General features: G+C 36.7%; 2 protein-coding genes across 6 annotated transcripts in view; one reads left to right on the top strand and one right to left on the bottom strand.

The window, feature by feature from the left end:
- Gyf (GIGYF family protein Gyf) overlaps positions 1-7,213 on the top strand; it is a 48,648-nt gene extending 41,435 nt beyond the window's left edge. For all 3 annotated transcript variants that reach the window (XM_069508961.1, XM_069508960.1, XM_069508962.1), the window contains exon 29: positions 527-7,213. In XM_069508961.1, the coding sequence (XP_069365062.1) occupies positions 527-643 (117 nt within the window). In that variant the 3' untranslated portion in view covers positions 644-7,213. The remainder of the gene's footprint in view (positions 1-526) is intronic.
- Positions 7,214-10,122: 2,909 nt separating this feature from the next.
- Positions 10,123-17,401, bottom strand: part of LOC117995633 (otoferlin-like) — a 97,238-nt gene continuing 89,959 nt past the window's right edge. For all 3 annotated transcript variants that reach the window (XM_069508959.1, XM_069508957.1, XM_069508958.1), the window contains one exon: positions 10,123-17,321. In XM_069508959.1, coding sequence (XP_069365060.1) covers positions 17,141-17,321 — 181 coding nt within the window. In that variant the 3' untranslated portion in view covers positions 10,123-17,140. The remainder of the gene's footprint in view (positions 17,322-17,401) is intronic.

Genomic DNA, 17,401 nt, shown 5'->3' with positions numbered 1-17,401 from the left:
ACCATTACCACTTTTATGAGTCGCATTCGCAAAATTCGTCTAGTGCCCACTAAAACCGAATGTAAACCAGTGAAATACAGACCTTATTGCTTGACATTAAGATTTTAAACACAAGAACAACAGAGAGTCGTGCTATCTCGCTCATAATTCGTCGTACAAAATATGGTGCCTAGGCAGCAACCAATAGCGGACGGACGCGCTGTGATTGACTGAGATGTTTACGTGCCATTCAAAATTAAGATTTCTGCGCAGGTACATCGGCGTAACATATAAAAGTGGCAGTACTGTAACCCCGTACACCAGGTGTTGGCTACTGAGAGCCATTACGCACGGTCGACTAGGCGGCCGGCAACTAGTCGAAGGCGACCGTTACAATCTGTCATTTATGTAGAAGTCGTAGTAGAGTGGATGCGTATGAGCGCATACACACCGTGACGGCCTTGAGATTAGTCGACCGTGCGTAATGGGGCTGAATGGCCTACGCCGGACAGCCGGGACCTCCCACTGATAAACAAACTTCTTTCAGGGCAAAGGCAAGAAATCGAAAAAGAATAAAATGCTCAAAGTGGACGCTCGCATCCTCGGCTTTTCCGTGACGGCCGCCGAGGACCGGATCAATGTGGGCGACATTGACACCGCGTAGACCGCCTTGTGATATCCGCCGGAGGTGCGCGACGCGGTGTGACGACGCCCGATGGTATCCACCGCGCGGCGCCGCCTCGCATCGCACGCTCCAAGCCGAGCGGCTCTTCCAGCTCGGCGCCAGACGACTCGAGCCCGGCCTTCCCGGTCGAACGTTACGGTGGCAGCTGATCGCACTCTTCCAGCTCGGCGCCAGACGACTCGAACCCGGCCTTTCCGGTCGAACGTTACGGTGGCAGCTGATCGGTTTTGAGGACTGCCTCCGCGCGGTACCATTACTCTCTCTTAGTTCATTTTTATAGGTATTATTAACTATATTATATGTTTAAGTATTTTAATGAAATGTGTAATATATGTGTCATAGTTATTTATGTCGCAAGTCCCGAGTAAAAAATTATATATCGAATTCTAATGCACGAGCCGCATGCGAGGGTTTCAATAAAGAAAATTATTTTCCACAGGCACCTTATTATACAACGTTTTTTAACACAAGCATTACGATCAACTACCATGTTGTATAGAAGTTTCTATAGTAGGTACCATATAGTAAGTTCAGTACAGGTTTTAATATCAACTTACAATAGTACTGTTAAATACCTCTATGAAAGATGCCGGTCTCAAAATAGAGCTGCTGTTTTTGGCGGCCTTATATAATATTTATGTATAGTTAGTTATTTTACAATTACTATACTAGGCTCATAATATTTGTTAGAGTATGTTGTGTTATTTTTACCTTCGCCTGCGGCTCGAGTACAATTCGTAGCGGCTGTAATTTTGTACTTCACGCACTTGTAACTTAAATAACTATTAATGAAATAGATTTATAAATTCGAAATCATATTATGTTGTTTTGACTTAGCAACCATTTTTTATTTTACGAAATGAAAATATTACTTTTAGACTTAATGTCAACTCTAAATCTAAATGAAAGTAGTTTTTACTCAGGGATAGTAAGTTTTATTGTTCTAGGGCCCGACTAGAGACTTATCACCTTTTTGCTTTTATCCTACAAGAGGTTATCTCTTTCTCTTATCTACTGCGTTCTTTCAAATCTGTGATCACATAAAATGCTAGTCTAAAATTTTATTCAGTTAAATGAAATGATCGATAGTGTGGTCCTAGCCTATCCTGAGTAGATCCTTAAAAAATCTGGTTGTGTTTAAACTTTGATATGATTAAAGAGGTACGAGTAAGTATAATATCTTTGCATATTGTTTATTATGTAAGTTATTGATAAATTATAAATTTTAATCTTTAACTGTGTCACGGTGTTCCCACATTGCAAGCATATGATAGTATTTGGTCACATTATATACATACCGATAGGGTTCAGTAACCGCTATATACAGTTGGCCCGCAGAGTGCATCATCACTTACCAGCAGGTGAGATCGCAGTCAAGGGCTAACTTATCACTGAATACAAAAATATCAATTTTGTCTGATTTTGTTAGATAAAATGTGGTAGCACCAGTTTGTGCAATTTTAATGTTGTGTTGTTAGTTCAATATTGCAATAATGATGCCTTTTAAACAAAGTTAAGAAAATTAATACCAAAACGGCAAGTTTTAAAATATAATTGTAGCATATAAGGCTCGAGGGAAATTGAACTTCATTTTCACTACGTATACTCGAATTTGACGTTTCCATTGGGGCAACAACATATTGGTATGAACCCAGAACCACCAATCCAGTTGGTACAGTAGCGACGGATAGCTTTAGAAACGTGTCAAACATTGTGAGTCGATACTTCAATGGAATTAATGGATTATCCTGCTGTCAATTATTTAGTAACATCTAAGAACACCTTATTACTCAATAAAAACATATTTACGTAAATCATATTCTACAATCGCACGTGCAAACTGTGGAACCAACTCCCATCGGCGGTGTTCCCACTAGATTATAACATGGGGTTATTCAAGGGGCGGACCAACAAATTCCTAAAAGGCCGGCATCGCATCGGCGGCTCCTCTGGTGCTGCAAATGTTCATGGGCGGCGGTAATCACTTAACATCAGGTGACCCGCCTGCTCGTTTGCTCGCTATATCTATTAAAAAAAAAAAAACAATCCCTTTTTTAAAGCACTATTATACCATCTCTAGGTACTTATTTTATTTTAAAAATAATTTACTAATTCTTTTTTTTTTAAATAAAATGCTTGTTCTTTACTCTTCTTGTGAAAGTTCAATCCAAAATAGAGAAGCAGGAACTGGTTCATGGACTCATTCAAATGAACCAACTGAACCACATTCATCACTAACATCTTAAATATGGTATCATTATTTTATGACATTAGCTAATGTCAAAACGTGTTGTTTAATTAAAAATCCGACTTTAGCTGATATGCTGACCGAGATGAACTGTGTCAACACAAGTGTAAGTTAAACAACCCACCAACTGTGAGTCGGACACAACCAAGAGATACCTTTTGTCCTTTTTACTTATTGAACTCGTTCCATCCATTTGAACGCTACGATACCACAGACATATACATTGATGCGGATGAAGAGATCAAACTACAGACGCCTCTTTCATTTTGCATTTTTTTACAAATTTGTGCACTACGTACTGAAAATAAAGGTCAGTTTCGCTTCGCGTCGCGCCGCTTCGGCTCTGCCGCGACATGCCTTATTTATTGAATTATAACTTACTAGTTGAAATATTTTACGTGTACATAATATGTGTTAATTTATTTAATTTTGTATATGTCTTCAACTTTAAATACAGTGAAACTGAGTTGAAATAATTTGTCACAATTGTTTATTTATCTGTAAATAGCGAATGAAATCGTTTAACAATTTAAAAATAATGTAACGCATATAATTATGTAATTTTAACCATATTTTTTTATTATATAAAATGAAATATTATTCTTCGATTAGACTGCTTTAGGAATTGTTTTATCTGTTAAACGAGACTATGTTATATCAGAATATGAGATGGAAGGACTCGTTCACTTTATATATCGAGTAAGTGTCGAGTTGGCCGTGACGTGAAAAATCATCAAGTATATAATATTATTTTAAAAGTTAACAAAATAAACACAATAAAATACAAAATATTTAGTTACCATTTCCGACTAAACGAATTTAAATTATGGTTTTTGAAATTCTCGATTTAATTCTATCGGAACAGTGGATTCCGATCATGTTTTTGTCTCAAGAATTAAAGTCGAATAAAGCATACATTTACATAATATCGTGTCCACACACAATGTCATCATGGTGCGGACGGGAGCAGTGAAAACCAAATGAATGGCGCTCCACGGAATCTTACAACAAGCGCCCGGGTCGCTTGCTATGTCGACTCCCTTATGGGTTACAAAAATTGTATATATCAACTACTTCGCACCCTCAATGAAATATAGGTGAAATGGGCGTTTTGTTCCTCAATAAAGTAGAAATAATTTTTAAAAATACGCTTGCTTTTTTGGTCATTTTTTAAATTTATTTTTTTCAAATCTTATGTGCCACAAAAGCATGATAGTTGAAAAAGAAAATTTTAACAACTTGGTTTTACTGTATTTATGAATTTTAACTTTTAGCTTATCGACTTACCTGTTTTATACTGATGAAGCTTAATTATGTAACAATGATTCTATTATACAATTTTTTGGAAGCGGCCACCATATGAAAGCGCGCCAAAATGGCGTTAAAATCGATCGAAACTAAATGCATTTTAAATAATTATATTTTTATGTAACATAATGAATAATGATTTTACTATGATGACAAATCAAAAATGTCATAAAAAATATTACATTATACTAAACTATTACAGTATAATTATGTCTTATTACGGTTAAATAATTTATTTAGCCAAAAAATCCGATGAAATTTTAATTAATTAAGGTTTTGTTATAATATTTATTATATTCATGTTTTAATCAATAATTATATACATACCTAGATTATAGTTTTAATAGGTAAATCTAACTTTAAAAAATCCACTTTTATTCAATCAAAATATATTTCTCCTATACAAATTGAATCCAAACATGAAGTTCAACAAACAATATTAATTATACCCCAAAAAGTAAATATAAATACAATCACTTCATAGCGCTTCTCTAGCGTACATACCACACACTTTTCGAGTAGCTATTTTACTAACACAAAAAATCAAAATATAGGTTACCTGTACCGAGCAATATAACTTTGACCGCAGAATAGATTAGAGATATTCTCCAACTACAAATTATTTTGGTATTACGATTGTATGGGCAACTCATCCATCGCTGGCTTCTTAATGCGCTGTGGTTACCTAAGTTACCTTTTCTCTCGCACATTCTAACATTTTAATTATTGTGAAAGAATAAGTACATTTTTAACAAATGTGGCTCGGCCAAGTCCTAAACAATAAAATTACGTTCATTATCACTTATAGACATATTATTAATTTTATCGTAATACATCTAGTTTTAATAGAAAAAATACTGAATGTTTTCATCATTTTACTTTTAAAATTGTTACTAATAAAATATCGACAAGATTTGTTTAGTGCGCATCACATTACTGTTCCCCATATCCTGATATCTCAAAATATAAATATTGTTGTCTCAATCTGTAGATTTAGATAGATGAATTTCGCAATAAATCAAATGAATATGATTTACAATGCGATCAAATTGAGAATAGGAACATCAATGACTTGCTCATGTGAACCATCACTTGACAAGTATGGTTTGCAAGTAAAATACTTATACCTACAGAACGTTATTTTTCTACATTATTACTGAACGTTAATCAGTACCCTTATTATAAATGCGAAAGTGTGTTAGTTTGTCCTTTAATCACGTCGCAATGGTGCAACGGATTCACGTGATTTTTTGTATAGGTAACATGTTTTGAAAAGCCTGTCAAAAAAACATTTGTTTAAAACATGTTATTTTGGTTGTTTTGTTTGAAATAATTTCAATTGACTTCACTATCTACCTTTAAAGAGGAGGTTATGTATTTGACCCATATGTATGTACCTATGTGAGGAGCATGAAACAAACCCCGATTTATTTGATCGCAAAGTAATTTTGTGACGATATTTGACGTTGATTATTGTTAAATGTATTTTGTCCAGCGTGAGAAAGTCGTGTATGTTTATAAAGTTGTATAATTGATAAAATAATTAAGTGTGTGTAAACCCGAAGTGTCTACGCGTAGATTGTAGTTAGTAGGATTGAACGTAACATGTGACTTAGTTACTAACTACACTGAATATACTTGAAGTACAGGCATGCGGCAGTGGAGCGGCAACTTGTGACGTCACTCTCCCGCACCGCTCCACTACCGCAGGAGCCCACTTAGTTATGCGCTATACCTATAGTCACCCATAGCTGCATAGCGAACTACAACTTTCCTCTTGTTGTCATACATACGAGCTCGCTCGAGCAGTCGCTACCGATCGACTGCAGTTAAATTTTCCAACTTTTCCCGCTGAGACTCAAACTGCTGCTGTGTTCAGTACTACCACATTTATAAGTCGCTTCGGCAAAATTGCTTAGAAAAGCGCAACCTGACGCCGACTATAACTGAATGTGCACAAATGAAATACAGACCTTATTGCGGTACGTTAAGATTTTAAACAAGAATAACAGAGACTTGTGTTATCTCGTTCATAATTAGCACGTACAAAACATGGCGCATAGGCAACAACCAATAACGGACAGACGCGCGCTATGATTGTCTGAGATATTTTCGTGCCATTCAAAAATAAGATTTCTGCGCAGGTACATCGGTATACTTATAAAAAGTGGTAGTACTTAGACGATAAACTGCTCGAACCTTCTGTTGTTGGAACCTATCGTAGTTTGTAAATTAAATTTTCATTTTCTCAGGCAGTGATGTAACATGGTGTGAGGCCCTCTCAACATTTTATACTGGGGGCCCCGAATAAATTTTAGGTTGAGATCTATAAATCGTACTTTGAGTTAGCTCAGACTTAAGACGGAGTTAAAACGAGACAGATTTACGCAGATATATAAGTCTGTCTCGTTTTAACTCTGTCTTAAGTCTGAGTGCGCTCTGTAGATTTCAGCCTGTCTCATCATATAAATTAATATTATAAAACTCGGATCCAATTAATTGACCTTATGATATCGGAACATGTCGGAGAGCAAATAAAGGAAAAAAGCTATCGATGACTTTATAGTGCTGTATGGTTTTTTAAATTGTTTTTTGTTAAAGACAATGACATCCTATTAAGGGTTTCCTTGATAAAAATCGGCCGTAATTATCACATAATATTATTTAGTCGTCCGTAAAAATAGTCTTGAAACGTCAAGTCTTATTATTAAAAATTAAAATCACTACTGTAGAAGTTGCTGAATAATTAGACACGACTTTCACATTTACGAAATATACTTGTTGATAACCTTGTAAAAAGACTTCGGGGGCCTTTAGCGTTTAGTTACGCCACTGTGCTCTGTTAAAATGCATGTGACCGATAGGTAATATTACGAGTTTGTAATTTGTAAATGATTTGTTTTAGAATCGTTGTTTGTATAATGAGTGGATACACAGTTTAAATGTAAATTACTAATTTGTTTTTAATATAATATAATAAAATTATAGAGAAATATGATTTTCATTACCTATGTACCTATTTACTTTTGCTAATTGAGTTGTCACTTCTGTATTCTTCAAACTATATTCGATCCGTAGGTAGGTATAGTACGCGACATACATGGGATGCCCCGCACACTCATGACCCGGTACGGGATAGCGCGGTGACTATGAGGGGCGTCCTACCCCGATTGCCATCTCGACCTTTCGCGAACTATAGGGGAAAGCAGGTAGGATTCGTACAGAGGGAGCATTCGTACAACAGTCATATCTACACTATGCTACATGGTGACGCGTTTGTGTTTTTGTATATGTGAGGCCCGCTTATATTCATAGGCTCACAGCTAAGTGCAGTGGCTGTACAACAGTCAGTTTTTTTAGAATAAGTCAAAACGTGTTTTCACACCGCGAAAATAATTTTTCGATTCATCTTTGACGACATTAATTCGTAATAAGCTTGGCTCAAATTGTTAAAGTAACATATAATAGTCTTTGGATAAGTGCCTTAGATTCATGTGTAAACATTAATTTTGGGATAACCTTCACTGTTATTTTTATTTCGATTTTATTGTTTGATTTTTTTGGTTGGGGTACCTTCGTGCAGTTAGGAGTGGGGTGGATTCGTACTTTACGAATGCACCCCGCGTGAGTTCAGATCGTTTTTGCACTAACTGGGTTATGGGATTCCAATTCTAAACCACTCCCAGATGATAGCATGCAACAAATAGTGGTGGTGCCTTGACTAGCAGAGTAGAACTAGAGTGAAGAAACTCTCGATTTGATCCTGAAATCGACATCTGCTAAATATTAGGCCAGGGGTGTCGTTAAATCAAAAATACCTAGTAGTTTCATAGCCTACCAAGCGTCAAATATAGGCGACATTTGACGCCTGCCAGTGTGGGTGAAACCTCGATGTTTTTTTACAAGTTTCATACCTGTCGTGAGCTGCGCTATAAGTCAAATTAGCAACTTCTTATCAAACGTCAAAACGCTGGCTTAGTATGGCAGCTTGTAATAAAGATATGACGTCATAAACATTTGACGTACTCTTTATATTTAAATTGACAATTTAGAATCAGTTTAGAATGGTTAAAACTTACAATGGACGTGGATTTCACGAAATTTGGAAGACCCTCTGTTTAATAATAATTACTAAGAAATCGTTTATTTTTGACATAGGCGCTATCCCAATTCAACTCCCAAAGAAATAACTCTTACTCAACAAGATCTATCATCAAGATTGCCACCTCCATCACCATCTACATCAACTGTGGGATGATGACGCCAGAAATTATGGAACCTTAGCCTAAAGTGAATGAGAATGAACCTAAAAAGACACAAAGAAAGGAAAAGTATTCGAAAAATTAAGGATATAACATATAATCCCGAAAAAAATAGACTGATAGAAAAGGAAAGAGCAAAAAAGATGAAAAAAGAAGAACAAGAGAGTAAACAGAAGGCTAAAGAGATGAAATGCGAGTTACTATAACGGTAAATTTGAATGTTGATTAATGAATGACTTAAATTGTAACAAATTGTTTGTAAACACCATATTGTTTATTATTACTATGTGTAAGGTTGATTCTGTGTTAATTTTAATATCAATAAATGTTTAATTTCATATAAAATAGCCTTTTTAATTCCTGTGTACGAAGGCTCCCCACTATGTACGAATGTACCCTAGTCGATGTACGAAGCTACCTCGCGTGTGGGGTGCTTTCGTACGATTTCCATTTTTTGGGAAATTCATCATAGCTTTGACATCTTACTTTGCATAAACACTGAACTACACTATAATTAAAGCCAGATAACTAGGTAATCCAGCAGCGTTGAAATTATTTTGAAATATTTATTAGTTTTGTTTTTACATGACCTAGAGTAAAAAGTGTACGAATCCTACCTGCTTTCCCCTACGATAGTTGACGATTATTTCAAAGACGAATGAACAGATTTGATAACTTTTCACTATTGTAACTTAAGTTAAGTTAAAGAGTAGTATATTCCTTGACTAAAGGTAACATTACATGTATCTACTTTTTGATCATATGTACACCTACCTACAGAGATTTCTGAATCGATTTGAAAAAAAAAACTATTAGAGGAAGTTTGCAAGATGGTCCGACGCAAGGACATGATATGATAGAGGAAAGTAAGTATTTTGCCAAATGATGTGCGGCAAATTCTAGAACTAGATACTTCAAAGGTACGAATTAAAAAGTGCACCGGCAGACGCAGCAGACCCCTCACTAGGTGGACGGACGACAGACGAATCGCAGGGAGTCGCTGGATGGCGGCGGCGCAAGACCGTGGCGTGTGGAAGTCCCTACAAGAGACCTATGTCCAGCAGTGGACGTCGACGAACCACTTCACCGATCCGCGTGTAACGACCACACTATATAATGCGTACGTGCGTAATAAACTCTGCAGTGTGGAGTCCACCGCACGCAAGTTATACTCTATAGTCATAGAAAAAGTACAGCGTAAATTTGCTCGCAATTTGTACAAAAAAATGCATGGATATTATCCATACCTGTATCCCTTCTTCTTATTTGCATCGGGTATGGTAGGGTTAGAAACTTTGCAGACAAGGAGAACCAGAGCTGTGCTGATACACTTAAAAGTCGACAACCCAGATACTCTGTGCAGATGTGCATTGGTGGTGAGGGCGCTGGATAGGAATGTCCGTTCATGCAGACGTCTGCCCTTTCTCATCTGGCAACGACACAGACAAATTTTGCCAGAAATGCACCAACCCTAAGAGCACTTACTTTGCTCAATGGTCTGATTGCCTAGCACTAACGATTAGATGTGTTTAATAGTATATTCAAAATTATATATACTTTTTAGACCGCCGTTAAATTCTAAAATATTTTTATGTTTTAAAAATAAAACACGATTCTTTTATTAATTTATTTGAATAAGTACATCGAGTGATACAATAATCAACGGTCCTACGTGCACTGATGCAAACCGCAAAAATACAGAATCCACTTATTGTTATGAAACTCTTTAAAAATTACCCATGTAAGTAGTTCTAAAGGAGATGTTTCAAATTGTGCCACATACATGTACGCTGCCTTAAAAAAATTAGAAAATCCCTTTATCCCGAAAATATGACAAATAATTAGTGTAAATGTATAGTTGTGTAAGCTGTGATAGCCTAGCGGTTAGGACGTCCGTCTTCAATCGGAGGTCGGGGGTTCGATCCCGGGCACTTACCTCTAACTTTTCGGAGCTATGTGCGTTTTAAGTAATTAAATATCACTTGCTTTAACGGTGAAGGAAAACATCGTGAGGAAACTTGCATGCCTGAGAGTTCTCCATAATGCTCTCAAAGGTGTGTGAAGTCTAACAAATCCACACTTGGCCAGCGTGGTAGAATATGGCCAAGCCCCTTTCACTATGAGTGGAAACCCGTGCTCTGTAGTGAGCCGGATAGGTTGATCATGATGATGATGCTGATGAATTGTATAGCACTGCTACAAAATAATTTTAACTTAACGTCATTTGACGGAATGAATGATATCTTACGTTGACCTTACCGCCATGATGGAATTTGTTCTCTGTTGCAATTCACTACCCCTATATTTAATGTACTCTGTGCAATTCACTAAAACGTAGTGATTATTTACCTATTTTTAGTATACTTGTACAAGAGCTGGCCCCAGGCCCATACATTCTGGAAACATCTCCTTCAGAGATAAAAAGATGGAAACAAGTTCATTTCAGAGATAAAAAGATGGAAACAAGTGCAAGTGATATCATTTTTAGGATTCCGCGCCCAAGATTGCCAACAACGGGATCCCCTCCTCATTAAATTGCTCTCCAGTTGTCCGCACACTTAAGTATTTTAGTATCTCAAATTCAGATTGAATTTATTATCACTCATCTAAATACTACCCATTTTAATAAAATTACTTGGGGGAAAGTTGGCAAAGTTGGACCATTTGTTAAAAATAATATTATGTTGAAAAATATTTTAAGGTTCACTATAATTTTAGTAAGATTTACATGTTGCTCTTCTATATAATATAATATCGTATAATATACGGCTAAATGATTGATTAAGGCCCAATTTCAGCAACATGGTACATATACATTTTCTGCAAAGGATAAAGTCGCAAGTTACTCTCAGTTGCGACATTTATTCATGCTTTAGACATGTAGGAAATAATCATTCTTAGTATCTTTATTCGAACCTGCAATAGACAACTAAAAACGCTATTTAAAAAAATAGTTAATCTAAGGTACCTATAGATGTTTCAATCCACGAAGACGCGCCCCACTATTTATCGCGAGGGGAAACCGCGGGGTGCGGGGAGTTCAGTCCGAACATTAGTCTTGAGTCGACCACGGCTCAGTGTACACAGTTATTTTGGGTTGTATTGCTGATTTGTATATTATATATTATTTTTAGTCTAATTTAAGTATTTTTATAATATCCGGAGAGACGAGACGTATTGTTCTTTACTTATATAGACAACAATTTCACATACATACATCCTATACTTATATATGGCGCCTACACTTATATTATCAATACATACATTATTTCTTGTGAGTAGAATATTATTACCAATCAATATATAGTATTAATATTATACTATGTCTATGCCAATAACACAATTAATTCATTATCATATGCAGGACCATTACGTCTTATATTTTATTTTTTAAAGTAGGTAAATATATGAAGTAGAGCAGACTTCCAGTTAACTACGAAATTTTCTGCTATTTAAGTATGTGTGCGTATGCCCACATAGCTACTCGCTTAGTAATAGAACTCACATTCTTGCAGTTTTCATTGCACACATGCACTGTAAGCTATTGCGGTAAAGAGTCGGGCGCGTCTTCGTGGATTGAAACATCTATATAAGTCCCGCAAATTGCTCTTTCGCTGGAACCTCTATCTCATTAACATAGAAATGACGTGATCTTGACGTCATTTGACGTATATTTATCAGCTCGAAACTTCAGTCTAGTGCTGACATTACTAAAATGGCAGCCACGCGCATCAACAATTTGCGGGACTTATATGAATAAATTAGTAAAACGTAATTAGAAGTTGTCTTAGAGTAAATGTAGCAGTTAATTTTATTCTCGGCATAGGTATTCTCGGATAACACCTGCATTTGTGAAATTGGGCCTAATTTTATTAATATAATATTATAGGTATTGATTAAATATTGACGGTAAATTTACGAATAATAATATCAGGAAATGTAACTCTCATACATTGACAGCTTTCAATGAAGAAGGAACCCCATCGCATACCAACGAAGGTACAGCAATAAACACGCTGTGTCAACGTCCATAATTATTATTACCTACATTGCGAATTTTCGTTGCTTCAAAATCTTATTGGCATGTCCTACCTGTGATGACGTACGGCGCAGAGACGTGGACACTGACAGTAGGCCTTGTCCACAAATTCAAAGTCGCTCAGCGTGCTATGGAGCGAGCTATGTTGGGTGTCTCTCTCAGGGACAAAATCCGCAACGAGGAAATCCGTCGGAGAACCCAAGTGACTGACATAGCTCAACGAATTAGCCAGCTGAAGTGGCAGTGTGCAGGCCACGTCTGCCGCAGAACCGATGGCCGCTGGGGCAGAGTGTTCTGGAGTGGAGACCGCGTATCGGCAAGCGCAGTGTGGGACGACCTCAACCCGCTGCAAACAACTGCCTAACTTTGGCGATCGGGGGTGTCCGGTCCGGCTATTATTCGTCTATAGGTGGTGATCTGTGGTATGTACCAGTAATCTGTCATTTTTTAATAAATGATTTGATTTTATATATTATTTGAGTTTGAGTTACATTTCCTTATATATACTCGTAGCGATACGAGCGATTGAACATTAAACATTAATACTAACAATAAATGACAACATTTCAAAAATATAAGCCTGCATAAAAATACCCTTTAAAGCTGCTTTAGGTTACTGATTTTAAAAATACTATTTTCATCTCACTAGCTCGGAAATGCTTTTTTGTCGTTCGAAATCTGCCTGGAAAAGTCCATTTTAACCGCAAGCATGGTAAAGTCATTCAAAATTCGAACGTGACGAACGTCTATGGATGGCATATCTATGGCCAAGTGCGAGTCAGGCTCGTGCAATGAGGGCTCCGTACTACAGTTGTATTTTTTCGACATTTTGCACGATAATTCAAAAACTATGATGCATAAAAATAAATAAAAATCTGCTTTAGAATGTACAGGTAAAGACCTTTCATATGATACCCCACTTGATATAATCACTCACTTCGAAAGTTGAAAATACTAATTATTAGTTCATGACCACAATTTTTTTTTTGATTGATGAATTCAGATTTTCCCCCAAATGTCAGCTATAAGATTTACCTACCTGCCAAATTTCATGATTCTAGGTCAACGGGAAGTACCCTGTAGGTTTCTTGACAGACAGACAGACAGACAACAAAGTAATCCTATAAAGGTTCCGTTTTTCCTTTTGAGGTACGGAACCCTAAAAAATACCCAAAATACCACATACTTATTAGTATGATAATGAGTTTGAATTCCGAACGCACCCAAAAAAAACTTTTTTTCATTTTCTTGTATTCAGTTAGCATAATTTTCACACACCACTCAGAAAACTCCGAAAACTACAAAAATATATAAAACTAAAAGGTGACTGACTGACTGACTGGTCTATCAACGCACAGGTCAAACCACTGGGCGGATCGGGCCGAAATTCGGCATGCAGATGCTATTATGACGTGGACATCCGCTAAGAAGGAATTTTTGAAAATTCAACCCCTAATAGGGTAAAAAAGGGGTTCGCAATTTGTGTAGTCCACGCGGACGAAGTCGCGGGAATAAGCTAGTTAAGTATAAGCCTTAATAACTTTTTGATTTCATTAAAGTTCATTTAATTGCATTTTGTCGTGTATAATTTAGTTATAGGCTATATTTTATCAGTAACCCTGTACCTACTTACCTAATATAATTAAGAAATGTTGTCAAAATAATATTATCTTACAGGTATATGTTTTTAATTATAATTTACCTATTTTTAATAAACAGTTGTAATAATTATTCTAGGTTTAATAACTTTCTTTTCAAATAAATGCCTATCTGTCGCAGAAAAATCTTTAAGCGATGTCCTAATACAACGCGAATCCGCGATCATCGCAGGTTCACATGAATTTTACTCGTACGAACGCGCGATCAAACATACTGATCACTGATCTCGAATAGGTGTCCAAATTGGCATTCGCGCGATGATCGCGTATTCGCGTTCTATTTGACGCAAGCACGCGATGGTCGTATCGCTTACTCGCGCGATGATCGCGTAATTGCGTTGTGTTAGGACAACGCCTTAAGGGCCTAACTTTATTACAAACGAAAATGAGATAGCAAAATGCCGAAAGAAACCGAATAATATTATGATCAATAGATACAGTCGACTAACGAGAATGGTGGCAAATAGGAGATGCGGAAAAGATCACTCAACTGAATATCTACTTATTTTTAATTCTCAGTAGGTAGGTACCTACTTGGGGTCAGGGACAGAGTGAGGGAGCTCTCGGTTTGGTCCTGAATCGACGATATTATGTCAAATATTAGGCTATGGTGACGTTCATCAAAGAAAAATAGGTGATTCAAGGCTACCTAGCGACAATGTATTAGCAGATAACATGTCGCCCGATGATTGCCAAATGCAGTGGCAACGGCAATGACCCCGAACACATGTTGAAAATTCAGAAATCACACATTGAAGTGCGACGGCAGCCGCGGTATACAACCAGCAAATAGCAACGTAACACGTCTCCTGCGCATAAAACTATATCCTGCTCCGCAGTATGAAATTCATAACAGCAGCTCCTTGAATTACAAAATTCAAAGCCGCGTTGGACATGTTTATGTTACGCGTTATATCTGTCCAAGCCTTACAGTAAGGCAATCGCCATTATAATCCATACATAGCCGTAGATATACCTACCTAGTAAGGCAAGGGTAAAGCGGCACAAAAGGTAAAAGACGATGCGCCCGCGCAGGCGACGAACCGCGCCTACGCGAAGCCCTTTTCCGCCGTCGCCTCATTTTCCCCTCCAATGAAAATGGAAGGTCTCCCGGTAAAGTTAGTACATACAAATCATAATAGAACCTATCTACCTGTTTAATAAACTTTGTAGAATGTAGGCAACATATATCACACACCAGATTTACTCCCGTGTTTAGTCGACGTTAGCCCGACTAGTTTCGAACCCATCCGGGGTCCCTGTGAAAAAGGACCCCGGATGGTTTCGAAACTAGTCGAGCTAACTTTAAAATAAGGACTAAAAACGTATTTTTGAAATGAAAATTAGCACACAAAGTTATAATGGCCCGTGATGAGTGATTATTTACGAATCATTGATGTTACCATTTATACTCGGCATATTGCATCTGCTATCACATTTACTAATTCTACTACATCTGATTTTCGTTTATAAACAGCCGAAATCGTTTGTAAAGAGTGAAATTCTACGATATTCCAGCGACGTATACAACGTTAGTTTTGTTAATATACGCAAAAACCGAAACACGTGTCGAATATTTTTAGATAAAGAATAAATACACAAAATTTCAAAAATATTTAATACTTAATGACTTACGAAGTTATGAGCTTGTTGTGTCGTGTTGAATCGTCCCACAAAAAATATGGTCACCCCAAACGAGCGGTTATGAGGGAAAGAGACGGCTGGCGTCGATCGTGCGCGCTCCCGCTTGCGCGGCTCGAATCAGCTGGTGCGTGCGCTATTCAACTAGGTGTTCTTGCAAAAACTTGCAGGATTTTAAAGCATTTTTTGGCCAAAATATAACCCGTTGAAAAATGATTGCAATCGATTCTGTTACTCATTCTGAACATACTACTTTCAGGTTTTGCGTAGGTATACTAAAACTAGCGTTGTATATATATTTTTTCTTTATAACAATTCGTCAATCTATCATAAGTAAGCCCGTGATATGTCTAACCGTGATAAAATTTGTCCATCCGTAAAAATATTTCATCTATCCGTATTATTTTTTCGTTTATCCGTGAAAATTTTGATTAGTCGATCTGGGCTTTTTTCTTTGCAACAATTTGTTTATCTATCATAAGTAAGTCCGTGATATGTCTAACCGTGATAAATTTTGTCTATCCGTGAAAAATGTTTCATCTATCCGTGATATTTTATCGTTTAAATCCGTGAAAATATTTTTTTTTTTATTTATTTTGTTTATTTGAAAGTAATCAACAGCGTTAATACATAATTATTATTTAAATTTAAATCTAGGTATAACAGAAGGCCAAAAGAGATTACTTAAAATTATAACTAAAACTATTTTAACAGAATAGATTTAGAATAAATGTAGGTATATACAATAATAAAATTACAACAGTATGTGTATGCTTGTGTGTGTGTGCGTGTAAGTGGGAGTGTGTGATTGCATGCATATTTAGATGTTAGCTACTTTTTTTACGATGATAGTTTCTTAATTCCTTTTTAAATTTATTGTTTGATAGGTAAAATAACTCAGCGAACTGATTGTTATAAGTACGTACCAAGCGTGGAATTATAGAATTTCGCGCATAATTTGAGTTAGATTTGGGAACATTTAGAAGGCGCGTGTGACGCGTTCTTAAAGGTTGAGTATTAAATGAAAAGGCTGAGAGTAAGCTAGGACAATCGATTGAGCCGGTTAAAATTGCTTGCAGTAACAACATATCATTGATTTATTGGTCAATCTGTGATTTTGTTTCGTCTGTTCGAGGTATGTCGTCTATATAGTATTATGTTTGTCCGTGATTTTTTTTTGTATTTCCGTGATAATTTTTTGACTATCCACTATACACAGTAATTTTTCTTTTTTCAATTTCATTTTTTCTATCCGTGGTACCTAATTTCTTAATCTTTACTTAATAATTACGAGTACCTAAGTGATTGTCGGTTTCGGCCTTAAGCTCCGAGCAATCTCTTGATGGTGTATCCGGGAACGTTGTACACCAACAGGAGGATAAAGATGGCGACGATGAGGATGACGGAGTACCTCATGATGGCCCACTTGTAGTTGTGCCACGCGATGTACCGGATCGACTTTAGCGGGTTGAGGAACCACATGAACGAAGCGTCCGGCCGACTGGAGAAAAACTTGGTTCATTAATATTGGTTGATAATACACGACTAAACCGTGAGGTCGGGGTTCGATCCAGGTCACGG

Source organism: Maniola hyperantus, chromosome Z, assembly GCF_902806685.2.
Source record: "Maniola hyperantus chromosome Z, iAphHyp1.2, whole genome shotgun sequence".
Classification (NCBI taxonomy): domain Eukaryota; kingdom Metazoa; phylum Arthropoda; class Insecta; order Lepidoptera; family Nymphalidae; genus Maniola; species Maniola hyperantus.
This window is presented reverse-complemented; position numbering and strand designations above follow the sequence as displayed.